Source organism: Schistocerca americana, chromosome 2 (assembly GCF_021461395.2).
Source record: "Schistocerca americana isolate TAMUIC-IGC-003095 chromosome 2, iqSchAmer2.1, whole genome shotgun sequence".
NCBI lineage: Eukaryota > Metazoa > Arthropoda > Insecta > Orthoptera > Acrididae > Schistocerca > Schistocerca americana.
In genome coordinates, this window is record NC_060120.1 from 626,507,253 (window position 1) to 626,531,813 (window position 24,561).

A 24,561-nucleotide genomic window follows, 5' to 3' on the forward strand; every position below is an offset into this window, starting at 1 on the left:
AGCTTGAATTAATACTCGTTGATGAAAAAAGTGGCTAGTGACATGAGACCTATTTAACAGTAGAAAGATTGGGTTTTCAGACCTGTGTGTGACTTTAGAGTGGAGGGAAAAGAACATTCCTATTAGTGCCTTGAATATCTTGCAGTTTTGTACCTACCAAATGGCATTTGCGGGAAGTATTACTTTTCTGCTTTCATATCAAGAAATGTGCTGTGGAAAGTCATTGTTTGCTAGAGGAAGCGTATGGAGAATATACTCTGTTGGGAACAGTGTGCAGAGATTGATTTTGATGATTCTAAGACAACGATTATGAGGTGATAAAATGCACCCTGGTTGGTGTCTTGCACCATGCCTGGACTCTGTTTTACAGTTCACAAACATTAGAAAACTTCTGTTCAGTTTCACTTGGATAGCATTACTCGTGGACTGCTGGGGTACACATTCCATCCGATGAGGTAACAGGTTGGCAACAGGAAGGACATCTGGCCACCCTTTAAATTAAGCATACCAAATCTGTGTATAACCATGCTGACCCTACACCAGTTGCAGGACAAAGGCACACGAAAAAGAAAGATTCTGATCCAGGTACAAGTGAAACCAGTTGTCAGAACAAGGTATTTTGATCTCCGACATTGATTAAAATACAGCAGTTGCTTTAAAGGCGTTTCCAAAAAAATGTCAGTCAAGATGAGGAGTTCTCATATTGGGCTCTGCAGGATTACGTGATGGACGCCATCTCCCACGAAAACTGTCATGTCTCTGTGAATAAGAGGTGGTTCTGACATTAATAAATGTTAGTAAAGTTGGGGGTAATTTCTAAAAGAGAAACCAAATATGAAAACTGGAACCACACAAAGAAAACTGGTTAAGTATAAGTAGAGGATGAGACTGAAAGATGGTGGATAATTTCAAGCAGTTTTATGTATTGGCCGAAGAGTGTGTTATGTTATGTAAGAACCACCTTCTATTGTGTAAAATTTAGGGTAGATGAACAAAACAGTTGTAAAATGTATACTATCAAGGCCAGAAATGTCACAATTAATAAAATATTCCACGCTATTGTGCTGTGCCCGAATGAATTTCTCATTTAAACCCAACGTTTTATCCCAATCTGCGGAGGACAAGGGAAATGCGACTTGTTTGGAACGACTGACTATCGTAGTAAGGTTAATAACGTATTAGAGCTGTAAACATATAGGAAACTGAGTAAGGACCCCTTTAACAAGGTTCTGTGCAAAGATGCACAAAGAACATTTTCCTCTAAGACATACAGCTAGTGTGTTATTGGTTCGCCCACTTATTCTCAATTACTAAGTTCTTGACTACATTATTATGACTGTATATGGGCTGATTTGATTCATATATCAAGAATTTGGCATGTTTTAGCAGTAAATTAAACAGCATACTGGTCCAGCTGGAGAAAGAATTAGTTAACTTTGATATAGTATCGCTGTTTACTATGGTTCTGTTCAGTGAGGTGTCGCACCAGCTGAGCCAGATTTTTCCTCCACATATTGCTGAACTGTCCAGATATTGCCTCACAGCCACAAATTTCAAATGGAATGATGAGTTCTATGAACAGACAGATGGCATGGCTAAGGAGAGTCCCTTCAGCCCAGTTATAGCGAATTTCTTTACAGAAAAATTCAAGTAGCAGACATTGGAAACTGCCAACAAGTAACCGAATGGTAGATTTGTTTTGTTGAGGCATGACAGGGAGGAACTAGCTTGTGTCCACAAACATTTGACAATATCAGTCCAAAGATTCAGGTTACCATAGATGAAGATCCAGGCAGAATATCAAATTTTCGTGATGTGCTAGTTTTCAAGAAAGAAGGTGGTAGCTTAGGCCATGTGGTTTACAAAAAACCCACGCACACAGAAAATTACCAACACCAGGATTTGAACCACCACCCACAACAAAAGCTAGGTGTCATAAAAATGTTGGCAGATAGAGCAAGGAACATCTTCGAACTAGAGCTGTTTGACGCAGAACTAAAACATCTCACCAATGCATTGCTAAAGAATGATTATTTGTCTCCTGAGTTAAAAAGAACAGTAAGACGACTGCGCAGAAATTGTAGTGATGCACAGGCCATGGAGACTGTAAATTACCCCTGTAATTTCAGTAGGAAGGAGGAGGGTGTGAATTTTAATCTCATCTAGATTTCGGTGCTGAATAAGTAGCACACCAGTCTTCCATCATGGGGTGACAACAACAGTGAATGACGGCAGTTGACAACAGCCAATTGTGCCCGGGCAGTTAAAATATGTGACTAGTGAGGCAGGGTGCGAATCTGACACTAAAAGAAGCTACAGTCACCCTTGAAAATGTCCTCTGCAGATGGGGACGAAACATTGGGTTTAAATGTGAAATCCAGTAGACCAAGGCATAGCAGCCTGGAACATTTTATTAACTGTAGCAAAACAAGTTGTCATTTGCAGCAATCGATTTGAAGTAGACTGGTTGGTCACATTTGATCTGTTGATCTCAGGTAATAGAATTGTATCACAATATCAACATGCTTGTTTGCATTCCTAAAGTAAGAGGAAGCAAATGTTATACAAAACATTATGAAGTGAGATGCATGTACGTTGGGTTGTTTGAAATTGTGATATACTTTTTGTTACAGAAAAGTAGAAAACACACTTCTGAAAGGCTGTATAGTACATTGTTTTTAATATTATTATTGCTGTAAGTGTCTACTTTAATCCAGTAGGCTGTTTGATATCACACTTTCTTTGAATGAGAAATCTATCCAGTTAGAAATGATACAATAATTAAAAGTACTACTCACGTACACCGACATGACAAAAGTCGTGAGATATCTCCAAATAATGTATTGGACTGCCTTCTGCTGGGCTTAATGCAACAACTTGACATGTGATGACTCAACAAGCTGTTGCATTTCCCTGCAGAAATATTGAGCCATGCAGCCTCTGTAGCCTCCCATAACTGTGAAAATGTTGCCTGTGCAGGATTTTGTACAGGAACTGTCTTCACGATTATGTCTCATAAATGTTCGATGGGATTCGTGTTGGGTGATCTGGGTGGCCAAATCATTTGCTCAAACTGTCCAAAATTTTCTTCAAACCAGTTGCTAACAGTTGTGGCCCTGTGTCGTGGTGAATTGTCATCCATAAAAATTCCATCACTGTTTAGGAATATGAGTCCATGAACTGCTGTAAGTGATTTCCAGGTAACTGAACATAACCATTTCCAGTCAGTGATTCAGTTGGAACAGAGGACCCAGTCTATTCCTTGTAAACAGAGCCCACACCATTATGGCACCACCACCAGCTTGCACAGTGCCTTGTTGACAACTTGGGTCCATGGCTTCATGAGCTCAGCACCACACTTGAGCACTACCATCAGCTCTTATCAACTGCAGTCGCTACTGATCTGACCAGGCCACAGTTTTCTAGTCATCTGCTGTCCAACTGGTATGGTCAAGAGACCAGGAGAGGTGCTGCAGGCAATGTTACGCTGTTAGCAAAGGCACTCGTGTTGGTCTCTGCTACCATAGCCCATTAATGTGAAATTTGGCCACACTATCCTAATGGATATGCTCGTTGTATGTTCCTCATAGATTTCTGTGGTCATTTCATGCAGTGTTGTTTGTCTGTTAGCACTTACAACTCTACGCAAATGCCGTTGCCCTCAGTCAGTAAGTGAAGGCTGTCGGCCACTGTGTTGCCTGTGGTGAGAGGTAATGTCTGAAATTTGGTATTCTCAGCGTACTCTTGAGATGGTGGCTCTCAGAGTATTGAATTCCATAACAATTTCCAAAATGGGATGTCCCATGCATGTAGCTCCAAGTAAAATTCCACGTTCAGAGTCTGTTAGTTCCTGTTGTGCAGCCATAATAATGTCACATGAACCACCTGAGTACAATTGACAGCTCCACCATTGTACTGCTCTTTCATCCCTTGTCTATGCAATACTACCGCCATCTGTATATGTGTCTATCGCTATCACAACACTTTTTTCACCTCAGTTTGTAGTGAGGATAGGGCAGGGAGTTATTAATCAACATCTGATCATTACTGACACATGCTCAGTGGAAATATGTGGAGCCCAGTATTGTTTTGGCCTTCATATGTCTCTTTTTGTGTGTGTGTGTGTATTTGTCATTTGTACATGTTTCAGGCTGGAGAGAGAGAACTTGGATTATCGCCGACAGTGTCTGTCTGTTTCGGATGAGCGTGATGAATTGACAAGGTTGTTGGAGAGGCGCAATGCTGAACTGAATTCTCTTCAGGAAGAAAATAAGGCTCTTGCCCAGCAAGCGAAAGATGCGGTTGCTGCGAAATATGAAGTTTTGGTGAAGATAGATGAAGTTGACAGTAGACAGGCTAGTCTAGAAGCAAGGTAGGTATTTTTACATGTAGTTATACTGTTTTGTTAACTGAGAATTACTGTGAAAACATAGCTTTCTTCTTAAACATATTTTATGGTTGATTTCACCTGTATTGAAAAAGCATGTGACATCCATTTCAGTAATATTTCATCTGTAATGATGATTTATTGTGTTCAACTCTGACCTCTTAAATATTGTATTGTTTTACTATGGGTGTCTGCTAAAGTAAATTTGTTTGCTATGATTAAATGAAATTACTGTGCTCGTTGTTTTTCCTCAGGTTTATGCTTGGTTGGTTCATTAAATATTGCTGCATTGTTTCTCTCAGGAATCTAATGATATTGATACTCCATTGTTATGCAGCAGTTGTATGAAAGTTGGAGGTTCTTGAGGCACTATTGTATTACTGATGGAACTCTTTTTGTGCAGAAGTAACTTAGGATGTGCCTGTGCCATTCATGTTGCATATTAATGACCTTGCAGACAGTGTTAATAGTAAAATCAGGCTTTTTGCAGATGGTGCAGATATCTATAATGAAGTATTATCTGAGAGAAGCTGCATAAATATCCAGTTAGATATTGATAAGATTTCAACGTCATGCAGAGATTGGCAACTTGCTCTAAATATTGAGAACTGATAAAATTTTGCACTTCGCACAACCAATGAAAAAAATTTAGTATCCTATGACTGTAATATCAATGAGTCACCATTGGAACTGGCTAAGTCATACAAATACATGGATTGCTTACAAATCACTTGTGCAACTCATTGTAGAATATTTATCAAGTGTGTGGGTCCTTTACCAGATAGGTATAACAGTGATATTGAGCATATACAGAGAAGGGCAGCATTAATGGTCACAGGTTTGTTTAATCCATGAGAAAGTGACAGAGAGATACTGAAGGAACTGAACTGGCAGACTCTTAAAGACACACACAAACTATCCCGAGCAAGTCTATTAACAAAGTTTCAAGAACTGGCTTTAAATGATTACTCTGGGGATATGCTACAACCCTCTGTGTATCTCTCACACAGGGATTGTGAGGATAAGATTAGAGTAATTGTTACACACACAGAGTCAAATTGAAACAATCATTCTTCCCAGACTCCATACTTGAATGGAACAGGAAGCAGCCCTAGTAACTGGTACAATGGGACATACCCTCTGCCATGCACCTCACGGTGGTTTCCAGAGTGTAGATGCAGATGTAAATGTAGATATGGCAGTATCCTGTGTCATGTAGAAAAGCTCTTTCTCTTCATTTGTCACTGTCATTGTTACATACGTACTTTACCCACCAGCTTATTGCCAAGTCATATGATATATTGAAGTAACTGTTTAAGCATTATGATTTTGAAGCATGACATAGGAAGAGGCTGAAATATTGGTTAAATGTGTCCACCCTCCCATTCTGCTCCAATTTCCTCAGCACCTCTCCGGCCCCAACACCTCCCCGGCCCAGCCAATTTCAGTAAGAATCTTTACATAAAATCATTTGTTTGTTAGTGTACCATTTGTTAAACAAAATGTACTTGGCACATATTTTCAGGGAAAAACGCATGGACCAGGAACGTGTTCTGCTTAAAGCCCAGATTCAAAATTTAAATGAAGATCTTGCGAAACATGCTTCAGAAGTGCGTAATTTGAGGATTCAGAATGCAGCAAATATTGTTAACCTTGAAACACAACTGTCGCAGAAAACAGAGGAGGTATTAAAAAGAATAAGTCATTTTATCCCATTTTTATTGTTTTTGTAATGTGGTCTGTAAAAATAAATACTAACGTTCTTATTCATTACTTCCAAATAGACAAATGTGCTAGAACAGCGTTTTGAAGAGCTCACTAAAGCAAATTCTAATTTGCAAAAGAAAATGGATTCTCTTTCAAAACAACTGTTGGAGCAACGTGAGGCTGAGGCCAAGCTTCAGGAAAGTTTTGGACAGGAAGTGCGTGCACAGACAAAGCTTGCAAATTTGTACAAAGGTAAGTGATAGGAATCCACAGTTTGAAAGTACTGCTTGTTGAGTACAGCTTTTGTCTGTGTCTAAACCTATACAGCAAGAATTCATTTAATGCTTGCAGTAATTGCCTGCAGATAAGTTTATAGTGTAATAACATTGATAGGCATAAAGGAAAAGAGTTTTGAGACCAAGGTTTAAAGATACGAAAGGAAAAGGGCCAGGCAGCCGGAACATGAGCAGGTAGCATAGGAAGTTATTCAGGGTGTATATATGGACAATGAAAAAAAATTCCCGGATTTTTCCCGGATTTCCCGGTTGAAAACACACTTTCTCCCGGGTGAAAATACATTTTCCCGTGTTATATGAGAGTATACTTTTCCTCGGCACTGTAAAACTTATCAGTATTTTGAATGTTTATGGTTTTATACACCGACGTAGAATTTCCTGGCACTTTAGAAAACGAAACGGGGGGGGGGACGTTTTGGAAAGATCTTTGATGTGCAGCAGCAAGATGTATGCTGCATATTTTCGTGTTACGAAGATATAAATTCGAATTCCACCAAACAACGCATGTAACTTTCCAAGGCATTGAAATCGAGATTGCGACGGGCTTTTGTAAGCCAGTCATAGCTCATGTCATGTGATCTCACCAGCTGATGACAGCATAGGACACGTGATGTAGTCAGCCAATAGCAAGATCACTCTTAGTTAGCGCGAACACACAACTAAGAAAAGTTGATGGTTTAAATTAATATACATAGTGTTGCTACAAGAAAAACAGAGGTTTCACATATAATCGTAGCCTCAAAGATTAATAAGCTGCAACAGGAGCTAAGCTTCCACATATGATGTTGATCTTTTTTGCGCGTGTTACACTTTAAGATATATCACACAAATGTGCCAGTAAAATTTTTAATAACGACGTAAATGTCTAATCTTCTGGGCTCGAAATTCTTCTAGATGGTCGTCCTCAAAGAGTTGATTTTTAACTGAGAGTCAAACGCTCTGTGATTTAAGAAATTCATCGTACATTCTCGCATATAGTTCATCTTGTGCAAAAGGAAATTTACGTAGAAAGTAACGCTTTTCAAACCACCATCCGCAATGTTTTCCCGTAACCTGTTAGAAACTGATTCGTTTCAGCAATTGCCAGAGAGCGCCGGATAACAGGCGCCACCGCTCTTGCGCAGCTACGATGACACAGGAAGGCCGTATGTCACAAAAGAAACAAGACATCAGAGGACACTTGAAGTTCATAGGAATTTCATGAACCATACCAAAATGCATAATTGGGCTTATAGTGTAAATTTTCTTGAGTACCAATACTGTATTATCTCATGTTTGGTTCTTTATTATGGCATGATGCCATGTGAGCTAGAAGATGGAAAACGTGCAGCGAACAGTTGAAACTAGCCAACAGTGTGAAATTAAACACTTCGTTTCAAATAAATTGACTGCCTCAGCCCAAAAGATTAATAAAAGCCAAATCTCTTTAGCAAAGCGACAAAAATAACTTCATTGTTCTGCAAGTCGATTAATGTGTGACTGTCAGAAAGGTGGAAATAAAACCTGAAAATAATAACATATTTTAGCCTTCCGTAATTATGTGAATGTATTTTAATTCATTTGATAGCTCCCGGCCACAGAAATCCGTTTTGTTTTCATTTGATGTGAGAGTAATAAATGAAGAGGAAACTGCAAAATCACTAAACGTAAACACAGGTCACGTGAAGACTACCCTCCTCCACACCACAACTCAGACAGCTCTGTGCATCAGCCCCTGATCTACGATATTTCCGAACCGGGGCAATACTAGATAGTGGCGCCCAGCCACACATCCGTAGACAGAAGCGGGAGAAGGTACTACCCATATGTGACTCAGCTGCACATGCACAAGAGCCCGCCCGCAACTGCTCAAAAAAACCTAATGTCAGCAGCTGTCACGTCATGCTCATCGGAGGCAATTTGTAGTTATGAATCATTGCATAGTCTTTCTAAAGCCTTCGACACACTTTGCTGTTGGCAGACGCTTCTATGATCACTATGTTTTGTTGTTGTATATGGCGGATTTCCTTTGAGACTTAAGTTTTATTTTAGTTTTTTCTTCCTCTTGTTAATGTTTTGTTGCTGCAGTATTATCCTGCAGACGCGGGATACAGTAATATCCTTTGTTGGAGTATTGGTTCTTACCAATCAAAATCACAGGAAACTAAAACAACGAAACATTCCTGGAATTCTAAAAAATTCCCGGGTTTTTCCCGGTTTTCTCCCGGATGAAAAATTTCCCGGGTTTTTCCCGGATCTCCCGGTTGTCCCGGGTCATATACACCCTGTTATTCATTCCAACAGTTTCATTGAATTGTATGAAGGAAGCCTCATGCTGAACTGAAATAACCTTGCAATTTTTACAACATTTATTTAATTAATCAGTTGCAGTAATTGCAGTGAAATGTGCACTCAGTAGTGTAGAATGGGGTTACTGGAAATAGCAGAGGGAATACAGTAATAGCATTCTTGACATATTAGGAAATTAAGGATGAAAGAGGGAAAAGGAGATAGTGATTGATCATGAGAAGGGGAGGAGGTGTCAATAAGGAAAGATACCAAAAGACTGGGAGTTGAAGATGTCTGTGTAGCATATATCTGCTACAAAAAAGACCATGTTTTGGAGAAATAGCATGTTTTTTTTTTTTCAGGAACAAAGCCTTGTATTTATGTTAAAAATGGTATCTTATGTGTGGTATTTTTGGAAGGAGTGAAACTGGTCTTTAATGATATGCTAGTTCTGAAAAAAAAGATAAATGTTTTAAGCGGTGTCTGTTAATATGAAGATTGTTATTTCATCGTTTGTGGTATTGCATCCTCTAGGGGTCAGTGAAGAAGAAAAAGGAAAGTCACAGCAACTTATGAAAAGAGTGAAGGAACTTGAGGAGCTACTGAATGAAGCAAGGAACCAGCACTGTGCCTTAGAAGCGAAGATGGAGGATATCAATGCTAAACATTATGAAGAGATGCAGAAGAAGCAAGAAACTGTAGCAGCTTTGAAAGAAGAACTTTTGAGAGCAAATGAATTAATAGAGGCTGCAAAAGCAGGTAATTATTGTGGTTGGAAAATTAGAGTGTAAAAAGCTGCAGATAGACAGCAGATTCTATGGTGCACTTGGGTTTCTAATGTTTTTATTATTGAGCTAGATCTATGTCATTCTCAGCAGTGTAACAAGTCATTTATAATTTTTTTCCCCAAAAGACCCTTGTAACTTATTTGAAGTTCCAGAACTTATGTATTTCTGGACAATCATATATTAAAAACCAATCAACATAAGCCACTAACACCTTCACATCACATGAAATTCCTGACTGTATGTTTAAGATGTACAATCAGAAACAGATCACCAATGTAAACTCCATTTGCAAATATTTCAGTGGACAAGTTGTAATCTCGCTCCCATATTGTTAATTTTTCTCAAGTGGCACATGTGATAAATTGTTGCCAGTGGAATAGCAGCAATGAAATTTGTTATCCCGGCAGTCACAAATATTTCACTGTTTTTTTAATGGGTTAGAATTTCAGAGGTGGTGGTGAGGGTAGAATGTGGAAGTACAGTGAGTAGTGGGGATGTTTATAATCACTTTTATCATATAGATTTCTTTGTTTTTCTGTAGTAATTCATGATTTTCTGGGTGGTGGTTACAGGTAGACTTTATAGCTCAGCTTAAATAGCTGCAAGTGAAACAAAACATCTGCTAACTTCATTTATGAAGCATGGGAAATTATGAATGAGCAATGTGATGGGTGGTCCATGTCCCACTTATATTTTGTAATGTTCACTTCCAGTCAATCGTAGCACAAACCGTTACCAAGAGCAGCATACAGCGGAAAAGTCACACTCTCTATAAGTGCACTTTTACATCACTTTTAAATGTGTGTGTTGGCAGTCCTAGAGTTTGCTTACTGAAGTTAAGTACTGGCAAGCAATTCAGTCTTTTTGTAATTCTAAAAGTGTAACTTAATAATTTTATCACCAAGTGGCAGCAGAACACACTCATAAGACTGTTGTAATTTGCAAGATTTCGGAGCCAGTGGCTTCTTCTGGCAGGAGGGTTGAAGGGGAAGGAAGAAGGGTGAAGGAAAAGGACTGGAGAGGTCTAGGAAAAGGGGTAGATTTCAAGAAGGCCACCCAGAACCGCAGGTCAAGGGAGACTTACCATACCGTACCATACTATTCTCATCCTGTACAGTAAGTCTCCCTTGACCCGCGGTTCTGGGTGACTTTCCCAAAATCTACCCCTTTTCTTAGACCTCTCCAATCCTTTTCCTTCACCCTTCTTCCTTCTTCTTCAACCCTTCTGCCTGAAGGAGGAGCCACTGGCTCCAAAAGCTTGCAAATTACAACAGTCTTTTATGTGTGTCATCTTCCGCCGCTTGGTGAGTAGATTTTTTTATCCATCCAACTAAATTATTTTGTCAATAATTGATTGTTTTTGTTGTTATCAAAGTGTAACTTGTCATGTTTGTTAACTGTACATGTAGGATATTCATTAGAAATTAAATAAAGTGTTCTTTTATAGCTCTATCTTGAGTAGTTTTGGTGTTGTTAAGTTCAGTGTGCCACAGTGGCTTTCTAGTATTATTGTTAAACTACTGTGGCTCTTTACTATTTATTGCACGAATTGAGAGGAAGGTCAAACATATTCCATGCTCCAGTGTATACACTCCTGGAAATGGAAAAAAGAACACATTGACACCGGTGTGTCAGACCCACTATACTTGCTCCGGACACTGCGAGAGGGCTGTACAAGCAATGATCACACGCACGGCACAGCGGACACACCAGGAACCGCGGTGTTGGCCGTCGAATGGCGCTAGCTGCGCAGCATTTGTGCACCGCCGCCGTCAGTGTCAGCCAGTTTGCTGTGGCATACGGAGCTCCATCGCAGTCTTTAACACTGGTAGCATGCCACGACAGTGTGGACGTGAACCGTATGTGCAGTTGACGGACTTTGAGGGAGGGCGTATAGTGGGCATGCGGGAGGCCGGGTGGACGTACCGCCGAATTGCTCAACACGTGGGGCGTGAGGTCTCCACAGTACATCGATGTTGTCGCCAGTGGTCGGCGGAAGGTGCACGTGCCCGTCGACCTGGGACCGGACCGCAGCGACGCACGGATGCACGCCAAGACCGTAGGATCCTACGCAGTGCCGTAGGGGACCGCACCGCCACTTCCCAGCAAATTAGGGACACTGTTGCTCCTGGGGTATCGGCGAGGACCATTCTCAACCGTCTCCATGAAGCTGGGCTACGGTCCCGCACACCGTTAGGCCGTCTTCCGCTTACGCCCCAACATCGTGCAGCCCGCCTCCAGTGGTGTCGCGACAGGCGTGAATGGAGGGACGAATGGAGACGTGTCGTCTTCAGCGATGAGAGTCGCTTCTGCCTTGTTGCCAATGATGGTCGTATGCGTGTTTGGCGCCGTGCAGGTGAGCGCCACAATCAGGACTGCATACGACCGATGCACACAGGGTCAACACCCGGCATCATGGTGTGGGGAGCGATCTCCTACACTGGCCGTACACCACTGGTGATCGTCGAGGGGACACTGAATAGTGCACGGTACATCCAAACCGTCATCGAAATCATCGTTCTATCATTCATAGACCGGCGAGGGAACTTGCTGTTCCAACAGGACAATGCATGTCCGCATGATTCCCGTGCCACCCAACGTGCTCTAGAAGGTGTAAGTCAACTACCCTGGCCAGCAAGATCTCCGGATCTGTCCCCCCATTGAGCATGTTTGGGACTGGATGAAGCGTCGTCTCACGCGTTCTGCACGTCCAGCACGAACGCTGGTCCAACTGAGGCGCCAGGTGGAAATGGCATGGCAAGGCGTTCCACAGAACTACATCCAGCATCTCTATGATCGTCTCCATGGGAGAATAGCAGCCTGCATTGCTGCGAAAGGTGGATATACACTGTACTAGTGCCGACATTGTGCATGCTCTGTTGCCTGTGTCTATGTGCCTGTGGTTCTGTCAGTGTGATCATGTGATGTATCTGACCCCAGGAATGTGTCAATAAAGTTTCCCCTTCCTGGGACAATGAATTCACGGTGTTCTTATTTCAATTTCCAGGAGTGTATAAAGGAATCGAGTAGTTGTAAGACCACTTTTTTCTGGGAATATAATTATGTGCAGTGCAATCTGCAGTTATTGGTTTGGACTTACTGGACAACTTGGGTGGGAAAGTAGATATTTGGTGATTATATGGAAGTCTTCAGATGTGTGTTATGGTGCAATAAATGTGCTGAATTAAATTGTATGTTTATGATTTATTTATTTATTTATTTTTTTTTTTTTTTTGCTGGATAAGATATGATAAAAAGTGGTATTTTGTGTGTAGATAATATAGCTGTGAGTACATTGTCCTAAGAGTAATAAAAATCCAATAGTTTCCTACAACTTGCTTGCTAAGACTGGGGAAGCACTGCCAACATCTTTTTGATACTCTGATTGTAATGTGGTACAATCACTTGATACACAATACTAAGGAAAATTGCTACTATACGTTTCAAAAAACTAAAATGTAGTGTCACTTAAGTTGAGTCAGATGTAGTAGATGTCAACTGAGAAAAATGTAAGTTACACTGAAAATAGCTTTATTACAGTGTTTATTATTATTTGTAATGTGCAAGTTTTCTCATATTTCATTAGCATTCACTTACTAAAATGTGTGCCAGGAGAATTATTTAATATTACTGAATTTAATTTTACACAGAGGCTATTGAGAAATCCCTAGAAATGTCTCCTGAAGCATCGCATGTTAGCCGTTTGCTGAAATCAGGAATGACAACCACTCAACTATATATGCAGTATGCTGATATGTCTGAGAAACTTATGCTGGAGAAGGAAAATAGCCGCAAACTCACTTTGTATCTGAACACAGTTATGAAGGTATGTATATGTAATTTTGTAGTAGGCTTCACCAGCCAGAATCAATTGACATAAAAGTTTGCTGATTATGCTACTGCGCCATAATGTAAAAAGCTATACTGGGAAACCAACATTTCGACCACAATTGCAGTGGCCTTTTTCTGGGTATACGGAGTGGATGGATGCAGTCTATTGAGTAGAGACAGAAGGAGACCACTGCAACCATGGCCAAAACACTGATTTCGCCAGTATAGTTGTTCACATTATGACATCCTACCATACTCAGAAAATTTTTATGTTGAGGTGTGTTTTTTTTTTTTTTTTTTTTTTTTTTTTGAGCACTTTTCTTCATGAAATTTCTATTTAAGTCAGCTTCATCTTGTCTTTGCACAATGATCTTGGAAGCTTTACTTCACATGCCTGTGGAGCCCATTTTAGCATATGGTGTTGAAAGGTATACAGAGGAAAGTGAAACTAAATTCTCATTTTGGTAAGAAAGGAGAAACTAATGTGTAATTGTGAGCCTTCTTCAGGTCAACTAAGCAAGGTGTTATTGTTTGTAGACAGTGGACTTGCTTTGGGAGGAGTGAGGCTAAAATCCATGTCTGGACACTTTGATTTATGTTTTATCCCTAGTTTCTTAAAATCATATTTTTTGAGTGCCAGGAAGGTTTCTTTGGGGAGATTATAACTAATTTCCCACACCATCCATGTTAGATCTGAATGTCTGCTCTTCCTTTAATAATGTTGTAGTTTGCTGAGACATTATGCTTGCCCTTCCTGTCTTCTTTCTACTCAACTGAGCTGTATCGAACAATATCTCTTTCCACAGCTACTCTACCACAAATGTAATCTTTACCTTCAACTGTGGAAACATTGTCACTCACATGAATAGTGCTAAATTACACCTTCGGGTATGGATTGGATGTAAATTGAGAAGTCAAATTATTTCATTAATTGCTTTTTGCACTAATATCACTCACTTTCATCTGTTACATCAGTTTCTTCAAATTGAGCTTCAATTTCATGGGAAATAGCCAGAACAGAAAATAGAATTTGTTAATTTCAATGAAATACTCCAATTGCCAATTATATTGTAGTTTTATTCACATAACCAGTTTCAGTTAAAATAAGAATCATCTGCAGGTGTAAAAGAACAACAGCAGTACTAACATAACATAGTTGTACACTTGGAAATTACTTGTTATTAAGTTGAATCTGATAATTCGAGTGAAGCTGCAACATAATTGCCATGTGGAGCATTTTATTTCAACAAGCATGCAATCAGCAGTTGCTGCAGAATTAAAGTGCGTCAAGGAGTGGTAATGTAACTACTCTCTCATGAGCAAAACAAAATAGAACTTGACTAAGCTTTGTACTGCTTCTTGTTTACAATTTGCATGCAATAATATAAGAAAGGGAACATTTGTAAAGAATGTGAGATACCAATACAAGTATGTGTCCATCAACCAGTGGCACAGTAAGTACTGAATGCTACTAAGACCATAGTGTTACAATATATTTTAAAATTTTCAGAAACTTGAGTTTCATTCTACATTTACAGGAAGTTGAAGAAAGAGTGCCAACCTTGCGACAACAGACACTGGAATTTGAATCCATGAAGGAGCAGTATATAGCTATGAAGAATACATATGATGAAGCCATGGCAAAGATAAACTTACTTACTGCTGAGGCCAATGAAGCTACAAGAGAGTCTGCACGTCTCACACGTGAGATAAAGAGGCATATGGATGATAAAGCAACTTTGTCTCGTCAGGTAACGTGTTATAGTGATACTATGAAAGCCTGTTCAAGTGAAATGTGTGCCTGATAAAACAGTTGGAGCTATGTATGTATTTAGGAGGGAGAAAAAAAAAAGGTGTATGACATTTTCTGTCTACTAATTGTCTCTTGGTGAAACAAGGAAAAATTATCACAAAAGATAAGACAAGTTTTGAAACATATTAATAACTTTGAGCATCACAAGTGCTTCCAAAATTCCATATTCAACTTTGAGGTACACACTTGACCTAGTAACAGTACAAAAATTCTGTTAATGTTGTTGGTCTTTATTAAAGGTTTGTCAGTTCCCTATTTCTCTGGGACCGATGACCATAGCAGTCTGGTCCCTTTAATCCCACAAACCAACCAACCTATTTCTCTAACCTGTCCTCCTCCCATTTACCATCTGAGATATCCTGTAGTTGGCTCCTCCTGTAAGGGCCATTCCATGCCAAGTGGTCCAGAGGTTCCTGCATGACCATCAGAGATTTTGATGAAATTTTGTATGAACATTCGCCCATGTTCCTAATAGACATTGTTAAAGTTTCACAGTCACTAATTCAATACCTCTGGGGATGTAGTTGTTTGTTTGACGCCATAGCACAGCTGGCAACAGTGCATACGTGAGTTTTTGGCAACTTTGAGACATATCTCGGGCAGTGTTTTCTTGAAAAATACAAAACTAGGCTGTCTTGTACAGCATTTTGCACTCTCGTAAGCAAAATAATAATAATAATAATAATAATGGATTTGCTGTGCAGTTTTTATATGGATAGTATGAAGCAAAGGCAGCCAAAAAAAATAAATGCTCAAAAAAAAGTGTTTAGCTAAATCTTTGGAAGTAATTGTGGGATAAACCTTAAACTTGGCACATATAAACTTACCAACACAATGTCTTAGAATATAAAATTTAATCGTGCTATTGCTTTCAAGTAGTTTAGAAATTGAAGGCAATGTTGACAATTTTTTTTAAAACATCAAAAAATGGCTGTTTTTGGCCCACTTTCACAAAAAAGTCTTCTGCAAACTCTTTACCTATATTAATTGGGAAGACCATTTTGCATCTTGTATTTCTGCAGTTATTGAGTACTGTCTGGGGAAGAAAACATCAAAAGAATTAATGACTAAAAAGTCAGAAAAACTTTAGAAAGGTCTGTCTTTTATCACAGCTCATCATGACATACTGTAATCTGTTGTTCCGCTCGTGATGACTGGGTGTTGTGTGATGTCCTTAGGTTACTTAGGTTTAAGTAGTTCTAAGTTCTAGGGGACTGATGACCATAGATGTTAAGTCCCATAGTGCTCAGAGCCATTTGAACCATTTGTTGTTCCACTGTAATTACAGAATCATGTTGGTTGTGAACTTCACAATTTAACTGTGTGTTGCCAAGGCAGTGGAGATCGTGGTGGTAGAATTCCTGCATAACAGCTGCAGCATACATTGTATAAATAGGCTTCAAGTTTTACACTATTGTCACATTGTATAAATTTTGGTGAAGTTCAAGCAGTCTTCCTGACATTGTTTTGGAGTGGACTGATGTTATGAGAATTATTAGGATGTCTTTCTATTTTGTTGTGGTAATGACATGATAGTTAATTCTGGTTTGATGTATAGTGTACTTAGTGCTAGCATAGGTTGCAGTTTATGTGGAACATTAGTGTACTGATGAAAAATTGTGTAAATGTGTTGCTGCGGTCCACAGTAGCTTAACCACTCCTAGTCCCGTTCAAATGAGGAAACCAGCGTTGCCATCACCGCAGGGGCCCTGCCCTGTAGCAGTGCAACAGCAACAATGGGTGGATTTCTTTACCACAGATTCCCAAACCTGTTAAGGCTTTCATTACACAAGATACCAAGCCTAAAGAATCATTCCTGCAGGTGTCAGAAGCCAAAGTGAGAAGAGGTATCTTGTAGGATCCTAACCTTGTGTTTACTTAAAGATAATTGAATTTTTGAGAGGTTTCATTAATTTTACTGTAGAATGTTATGAGGAAAACTGTCAGCCAGATGATGTTGCTGATGGGATTGTTTACGAAGAAATTTTGGTAAGACAGAACCCAAGGAAATCACACTTTTCAAATGTCGTTACCTCAAATTACTAGAGCCACAAAAAAGAGAAAGCTCTTATTTTTATTGGCTTCCTTAGCCATTCCATTTTTTATAAAAAAGAATTTTGGAAAACTGAATGCTGTAGAGATGCCTAAAAAACAAAAAGAATTTTCAGTTTTTCTGTCTCAAGCTCTTTTCCTCATTGTCAGGACTTTTGATATGATCTTCTGGAGAGAGTGCTAAACTGTTACAGAACGTAATAAAAGACGTCAGATTTAATTTGAGGACTAGTGGAACAACCGAGCGAGGTGGCCCAGTGGTTAGCACACTGGACTCGCATTCGACGGTTCAATCCCGCATCCGGCCATCCTGATTTACGTTTTCCGTGATTTCCCTAAATCGCTCCAGGCAAATGCCGGGATGGTTCCTTTGAAAGGGCACGGCCGACTTCCTTCCCTAATCTGATGAGACCGATGACCTCGCTGTCTGGTCTCCTTCCCCAAAACAACCCAACTAGTGCAACATGGACCCAGTTTCAGTGCACATCCAACTTTTATTTAGGGCCTTAAATGCTCGCATTGCACACCAGATGTAGGTTTCAGGTGGTTTAGAACGTGGTCTTATCTAATGAAACCGGGTTAAAAGATTTTGCAGAAGACTTTTTTTTAAGTGAAATAGACATTTTTGGCATTATTAAAAACTGTGCAGTTTACCTTAAATTTGTAAACTATTAGGAACCTGTAGAAGAATGAAATTGTACCATCTGAGACCTTGTATTGGTAAGTTAATATGTGCAAAGTTACATTTTCATCCTACAATTGCCTTTGGAGATAGAAAAAGAGAAACTTCCAAATTTTTTCAAGAGTGAGAGTGTGTTTTTTCAAGAGTGTATTTTTTCGTTCAGATTATCCATATGAAAATTGCTCTGCAAATCCTTTTTATTATTTTGCTTAAGAGATTGCAAAATGTTGTAGAATATGGACTGGGTTTGCTTATTTCAAGAAACTATTGCTGGAGATATTACACCTCAAAGTTGCCGAAAATTCAAGGAAGCACTGCAAAGGTCTATATCACCAGAAGTACTGATTTAGTGATTGAGAGATTATACCAATGTATATTGTGAACAAGTGTGAATGTTCACACTTGTAATGGAAGTGCAAGCTTCTTGTCAAATTTTACAAAATAACACAAATATTAATGCTGAGGTGTTGAAATTTATTCTTGTGTTGTTCCTGCAAACTATACTGTCAGAAAAATGAGCATTTGCGACATGATAAAACTGCGTGCCAGGCTGTGACTCTAAACTGGATACATTCCTTTTGCAGACAGTGTGCTGCCTATTACTCCATCAGATTTTTCAAGGAACACTGTATGCCTTTTAGTACATGATAAGTTTATCTGAAATGGTGGCATATTGAATAGTGTTGCGGTCTTGCAGTTTTTCTCCATGATTTTGAAACCATATTATTGTTTTTCATCTGCCTACTTATATCCTTGGAAGATTACTATTTGCAAGTGCCAGTTTTCTGAAAAATGATTAATTATGCATGGTTTGCGGTGAAATAGTCAATGCCTGAAATCTAAAGCAATGTTATTTCCCAAGTAAGATTTACGCGAAGAAATGTCACTGTGGTAAACTTGCCTTTGTGCAGTGCTCATGGTGTTCAAAATTCCTGTTTCGAATGTTTCTATGATTGGTGTCATCCAAAGGCGTGCAACAAGTCTACCTGTATAATGAAGATAAGAATAAAATGTAAGAATGAATGTAAGAATTGATTTAAGAATGGAATATAGTAATGTGAGAATTTTAAAAAGATTAAAATTGCTCAAAATACCACACACACACACACACACACACACACACACACACACAGTGTAGTAAATGTATGACTTATTGTGAAACTCAGTTGTAATTTTACAGTGAATACAAAACCCTAGCAACCTTAAAGGTGATATGAAACATTTGTTTCTTTACCTTATACAAACATGGACAGATAAATGAAATGAAATAAAATTTAAAAAATCAAGTCTCGAACATTGGGTGCAGAAGTATGAAGCTGTGACGCTAGCCAGTGCATTGTGCCTCCACATTGGTTCAACTTCCTGGTTGTTAAAAGGCATATAAATTATGATGAAAACTTGTACTGTCATTTTCTCAGAAACAGTCAAATACAAGGGTATTTCGGAAAGTAAAAGATACACTGTACGCCAGAGGAACAGAAGAGTTTTGGCGAGCAAGTTGACAACACTGGTGTTAACCTTGAACCGTTAGCTTTCTCCTCGCGCTCATTCGGCAGTTGAACATTGCTTCTGGTTGGAGTAGGTAGTGTTTAAACCGGCTGCGCTGATTCAAAATCCTGTCAAATGCGAAGTGCACTCCATCATATGTTTTCTTCATGTAAAAGGTCAGTGACCAGTGGATATTCACAAAGAAATTGTTTCTGTTTATGGGAACATTATGAATCAATAAAATGTAACAAAATGGTGTTGTCATTTCTCTGAAGGTAGGACCGATGTTTATGACGAACAAAGAACAGGTCGGCCATCTGTGATCTCTGATGGCCTTCTTCGGACAACGGAGGAAGCAGTTCGTGCGAATAGACATCTCACATTGAAAGAATTGCTTCAGATCATACCGGATGTGTCCATGACAACTCTTTGACGTTGTGACTGTCAAGTTAGGGTACAGGAAATTGTGTGCGTGCTGGCTCCAAAACTGTTAACGGAAGAATACAAAAAGAAAAGGATGGGCTTTGCACTCGACTTCCTCACACGCTATGCTGAAGCAGGTGATGAGTTCCTTGATCATATTCTGGACATCGGCATCCCTGTAACTGACCTGCGATCATTACTTTTTGCAAAGTTTTTCAGCTTTGTGAGACAGAATGCCATAATCTCAGTAAGCACAACAAACGGCGTGCCCTTAAGAAGACTACGAATGTGTGGAGGACCTTCATGCGGGTCTCCTGCAGGGACTGTGTGGTTCTCTGCTGGCTCCGCATTGGCCATACGTGGTTAACACACGAGGACCCACTTCGGTGTCACTGTGGCTCGCATATCACTGTTGTCCACATCTTGCTGGACTGCCCATTTTTAGCCACTCTGCGGCAGACTTTTAACCTTCCCAGCACCCTACCTTCGGTGTTGGGCGACAGTGCCTCATCAGCAGATTTAGTTTTTCATTTTATTCTTGAGGGGAGTTTTTTATCATACCATCTAAGGGTGGGCATTTAGCCTTCTCTCTGACGTTGCAACCATCCCTCCCTTTGTCGCACTTTCTTTACATTTGTTTGTCTTGTTGGTCGTCTTTTCCATACATTTGTTCATCTCGCCTTGTCTTTTTGGGGTGGACATTTTAATGTGTTGCAGAGTGGCTAGCTCATCCTCTTTTATTATTGTGATCAGCCAGCCCAGACCAGCTGCTCTATGGTTTTAATACCTTCTTTTACTTTTCCTTGTGGTGTATGTTTTCCCCGTTTTTTGTTCGTTCCATTCGTTTTCTTTTTGGGTGTGGTGTCAGGTGTTTTTGTACCTTGAGCCTTGCTTGCATCGGTAAAGAGGGTCTGATGACCCTGTAGTTTGGTAGTTTTTTACCCCATACTAACCAACCAATCCACTCAGCAAAATTACCGGAAAATCGAGTGGTGGCATTTGCCATGTACTGCTATTTAACGTAGAATTGCAAATAACTTTATTCACACATTAGAAGACATTCAACATTAACACATTAAGTCTTCCAACTACTATAGTACAAAATGGAGACACCATAAACTGCCGATCCCTTGTAGTGTTGTGAAGGTCGCAGTTGAACTCTGTTATGGACCATGCGCAGTGCACAAAACCCAACATAAAGCACTTAGTAACAGCTATGACATAGCTGCTTGTATAGGTTGACAGTGCTGCAGTCAAGGTAGTTCAGACCCAACCTTTACTGGTATCTGATGCAACCACTGTTCAAAGGATCAGCTTTCTGAAGTGTTGTGTTAAAGTGTCTGCATTCACTATGTTACATGGGGTTCCCAAAACCAGATTTCATAAACTGAGATTACCAAGTATGGATGTAGTTGGTCTTCTAAACATTCCTAATATTGATTCTATAAATTCAGTTCCATTTACAGGATTTCAACTTCCACAGCCGATTTTTGTTTCCATTTAAACGCACAATTGTTTTTGAAATGTGCTTGGGTTGACAGGTTATGTCTTATTGCTAAAAATTTTCTGTTGATATGAGTGTAGTGACTTTCTGTACAGTGAAGGAGAAGTAGAAATATTAGAATGAGTGTGGGGTTGTGAACTTCTAATATTTATCTGAAGAGAATCAACCATTGTGCTGATTAAATCAGAAACCAGAACAACTGATTTCCAGATCAATGTTTGACCCTTAACATGTAAACACAACAGCAAAAAACAGTTCCTGAAATTTGTTTTTCATCTTCTGGAAGTTGCCACATGTTAGCACAGTGATGATACAAACTTTTGTACTTTAGTTAGCAGACAAACCTACATGTGTCTTTGTCCTAAGATGCTAGGTCGCATGGCAGAGTCAGACTTACCATTACAAGACGTGTATAGAGACCATTCAGCCACTCGCAATTGACATTGCACTAGAACATTGAGCTCACTGATGGCGTCATTGCATTCATGCACTTTGTTTCGCAGACACTTTCTTATACCTGTTATCCTTGCAAATTGAGCTTTGCCAGATGATATGCAATATCAGTAATTGAAATTCGCTACATTTTCAATATTTATATGCAGAAAATAGAGCTACTGAGACTTCAAACATTCTCTGATAAAATAGTTCATCAGTGTGCAGTTCGCTGTGAAATAGTATTAATTAGGTAATTTCGTTTTTTCAAATTGTGAGCGAATTTTTTATTCAACTAAGCCTGTGCACAAGCAACTGAAGCTCATGTTGGTTAGTCGAAAATTTATTGGCCTTCAGATAAATAGACAGCTTAAATACATAACAATAAGCAGAACAAAACAGCTTCTAAAGAGCTGGTACAGTTTATCACAGTAAAATGCTAGGGCTGCCAAATACAATAAGTATGTAGTAAAATAGACCAAGAGATTTATTTTATTTATTTATAAATAAAAACAAAGATGCTGTGACTTACCAAACGAGAAAGCGCTGGTAGATAGACACAATAAAAAACACACAAACACACACACACACAAATTTCAAGCTTTCGCAACCCAAGGTTGCTTCATCAGGAAAGAGGGAAGGAGAGGGAAAGACGAAAGGATGTGGGTTTTAAGGGAGAGGGTAAGGAGTCATTCCAATCCCGGGAGTGGAAAGACTTACCTTAGGGGAGGAAAAAAGGACAGGTATGCATTCACATGCGCACACACATTTATCCATCCGCACATATACAGACACAGGCAGACATGTGTAAAGCCAAAGAGGTTGGGCAGAGATGTCAGTCGAGGCGGAAGTACAGAGGCAAAGATGTTGTTGAACGACAAGTGATGTACGAGGGGCGGCAACTTGAAATTAGCGGAGGTTGAGGCCTGGTGGGTAACGGGAAGAGAGAATATATTGAAGGGCAAGTTCCCATCTCCGGAGTTCTGATAGGTTGGTGTCGGTGGGAAGTATACAGATAACCCGGACGGTGTAACACTGTGCCAAGATGTGCTGGCCATGCACCAAGGCATGTTTAGCCACAGGGTGATCCTCATTACCAACAAACACTGTCTGCCTATGTCCGTTCGTGCGAATGGACAGTTTGTTGCTGGTCATTCCCACATAGAAGGCTTCACAGTGTAGGCATGTCAGTTGGTAAATCACGCGGGTGCTTTCACACGTGGCTCTGCCTTTGATCGTGTACACCTTCCGGGTTACAGGACTGGAGTAGGTGGTGGTGGGAGGGTGCATGGGACAGGTTTTACACCGGAGGCCGTTACATGGGTAGGAGCCAGAGGGTAGGGAAGGTGATTTGGGGATTTCATAGGGATGAACCAAGAGGTTACGAAGGTTAGGTGGACGGCAGAAAGACACTCTTGGTGGAGTGGGGAGAATTTCATGAAGGATGGATCTCATTTCAGGGCGGGATTAGAGGAAGTCGTATCCCTGTTGGAGAGCCATATTCAGAGTATGATCCAGTCCTGGAAAGTATCCTGTCGCAAGTGGGGCACTTTCGGGGTTCTTCTGTGGGAGGTTCTGGGTCTGAGGGGATGAGGAAGTGGCTCTGGTTATTTGCTTCTGTACAAGGTCAGGAGGGTAGTTGCGGGATGCGAAAGCTGTTTTCAGGTTATTGGTGTAATGGTTCAGGGATTCAGGACTGGAGCAGATTTGTTTGCCACGAAGACCTAAGCTGTAAGGAAGGGACCGTTTGATATGGAATGGGTGGCAGCTGTCATAATGGAGGTACTGTTGCTTGTTGGTGGGTTTGATGTGGACGGATGTGTGAAACTGGCCATTGGACAGATGGAGGTCAACGTCGAGGAAAGTGGCATGGGATTTGGAGTAGGACCAGATGAATCTGATGGAACCAAAGGAGTTGAGGTTGGAGAGGAAATTCTGGAGTTCTTCTTCACTGTGAGTCCAGATCATGAAGATGTCATCAATAAATCTGTACCAAACATTGGGTTGGCAGGCCTGGGTAACCAAGAAGGGCTTCCTCTAAGCGACCCATAAATAGGTTGGCATATGAGGGAGCCATCCTGGTACCCATGGCTGTTCCCTTTAATTGTTGGTATGTCTGGCCTTCAAAAGTGAAGAAGTTGTGGGTTAGGATGAAGCTGGCTAAGGTAATGAGGAACGAGGTTTTAGGTAGGGTAGCAGGTGATCGGCGTGAAAGGAAGTGCTCCACTGCAGCGAGGCCCTGGACGTGTGGGATATTTGTGTATAAGGAAGTGGCATCAATGGTTACAAGGATGGTTTCCGGGGGTAACAGATTGGGTAAGGATTCCAGGCATTCGAGAAAGTGGTTGGTGTCTTTGATGAAGGATGGCAGACTGCATGTAATGGGTTGAAGGTGTTGATCTACGTAGGCAGAGATACGTTTTGTGGGGGCTTGTTAACCAGCTACAATGGGATGGCCAGGATGTTTGGGTTTGTGAATTTTAGGAAGTAGGTAGAAGGTAGGGGTGCGGGGTGTCGGTGGGGTCAGGAGGTTGATGGAGTCAGGTGAAAGGTTTTGTAGGGGGCCTAAGGTTCTGAGGATTCCTTGAAGCTCCGCCTGGTCATCAGGAATGGGATTACCTTGGCAAACTTTGTATGTAGTGTTGGCTGAAAGCTGACGCAGTCCCTCAGCCACATACTCCCGACGATCAAGTACCACGGTCGTGGAACCCTTGTCAATCGGGAGAATGACGATGGATCGGTCAGCCTTCAGATCCTGGATAGCCAGGGCTTCAGCTGTGGTGATGTTGGGAGTAGGATTAAGGTTTTTCAAGAAAGATTGAGAGGCAAGGCTGGAAGAGAAATGCCTGGAAGGTTTGGAGAGGGTGATTTTGAGGAAGAGGAGGTGGGT

At 40.4% G+C, this 24,561-nt stretch overlaps 1 protein-coding gene across 3 annotated transcripts in view; it reads left to right on the forward strand.

The window, feature by feature from the left end:
* LOC124596478 (nucleoprotein TPR) overlaps window positions 1-24,561 on the forward strand; it is a 278,178-nt gene that overhangs the window by 46,482 nt on the left and 207,135 nt on the right. For all 3 annotated transcript variants that reach the window (XM_047135622.1, XM_047135620.1, XM_047135621.1), the window contains exons 3-8: window positions 4,151-4,372; window positions 5,913-6,072; window positions 6,172-6,346; window positions 9,193-9,417; window positions 13,097-13,272; window positions 14,816-15,028. In XM_047135622.1, the coding sequence (XP_046991578.1) occupies window positions 4,151-4,372; window positions 5,913-6,072; window positions 6,172-6,346; window positions 9,193-9,417; window positions 13,097-13,272; window positions 14,816-15,028 (1,171 nt within the window). The remainder of the gene's footprint in view (window positions 1-4,150; window positions 4,373-5,912; window positions 6,073-6,171; window positions 6,347-9,192; window positions 9,418-13,096; window positions 13,273-14,815; window positions 15,029-24,561) is intronic.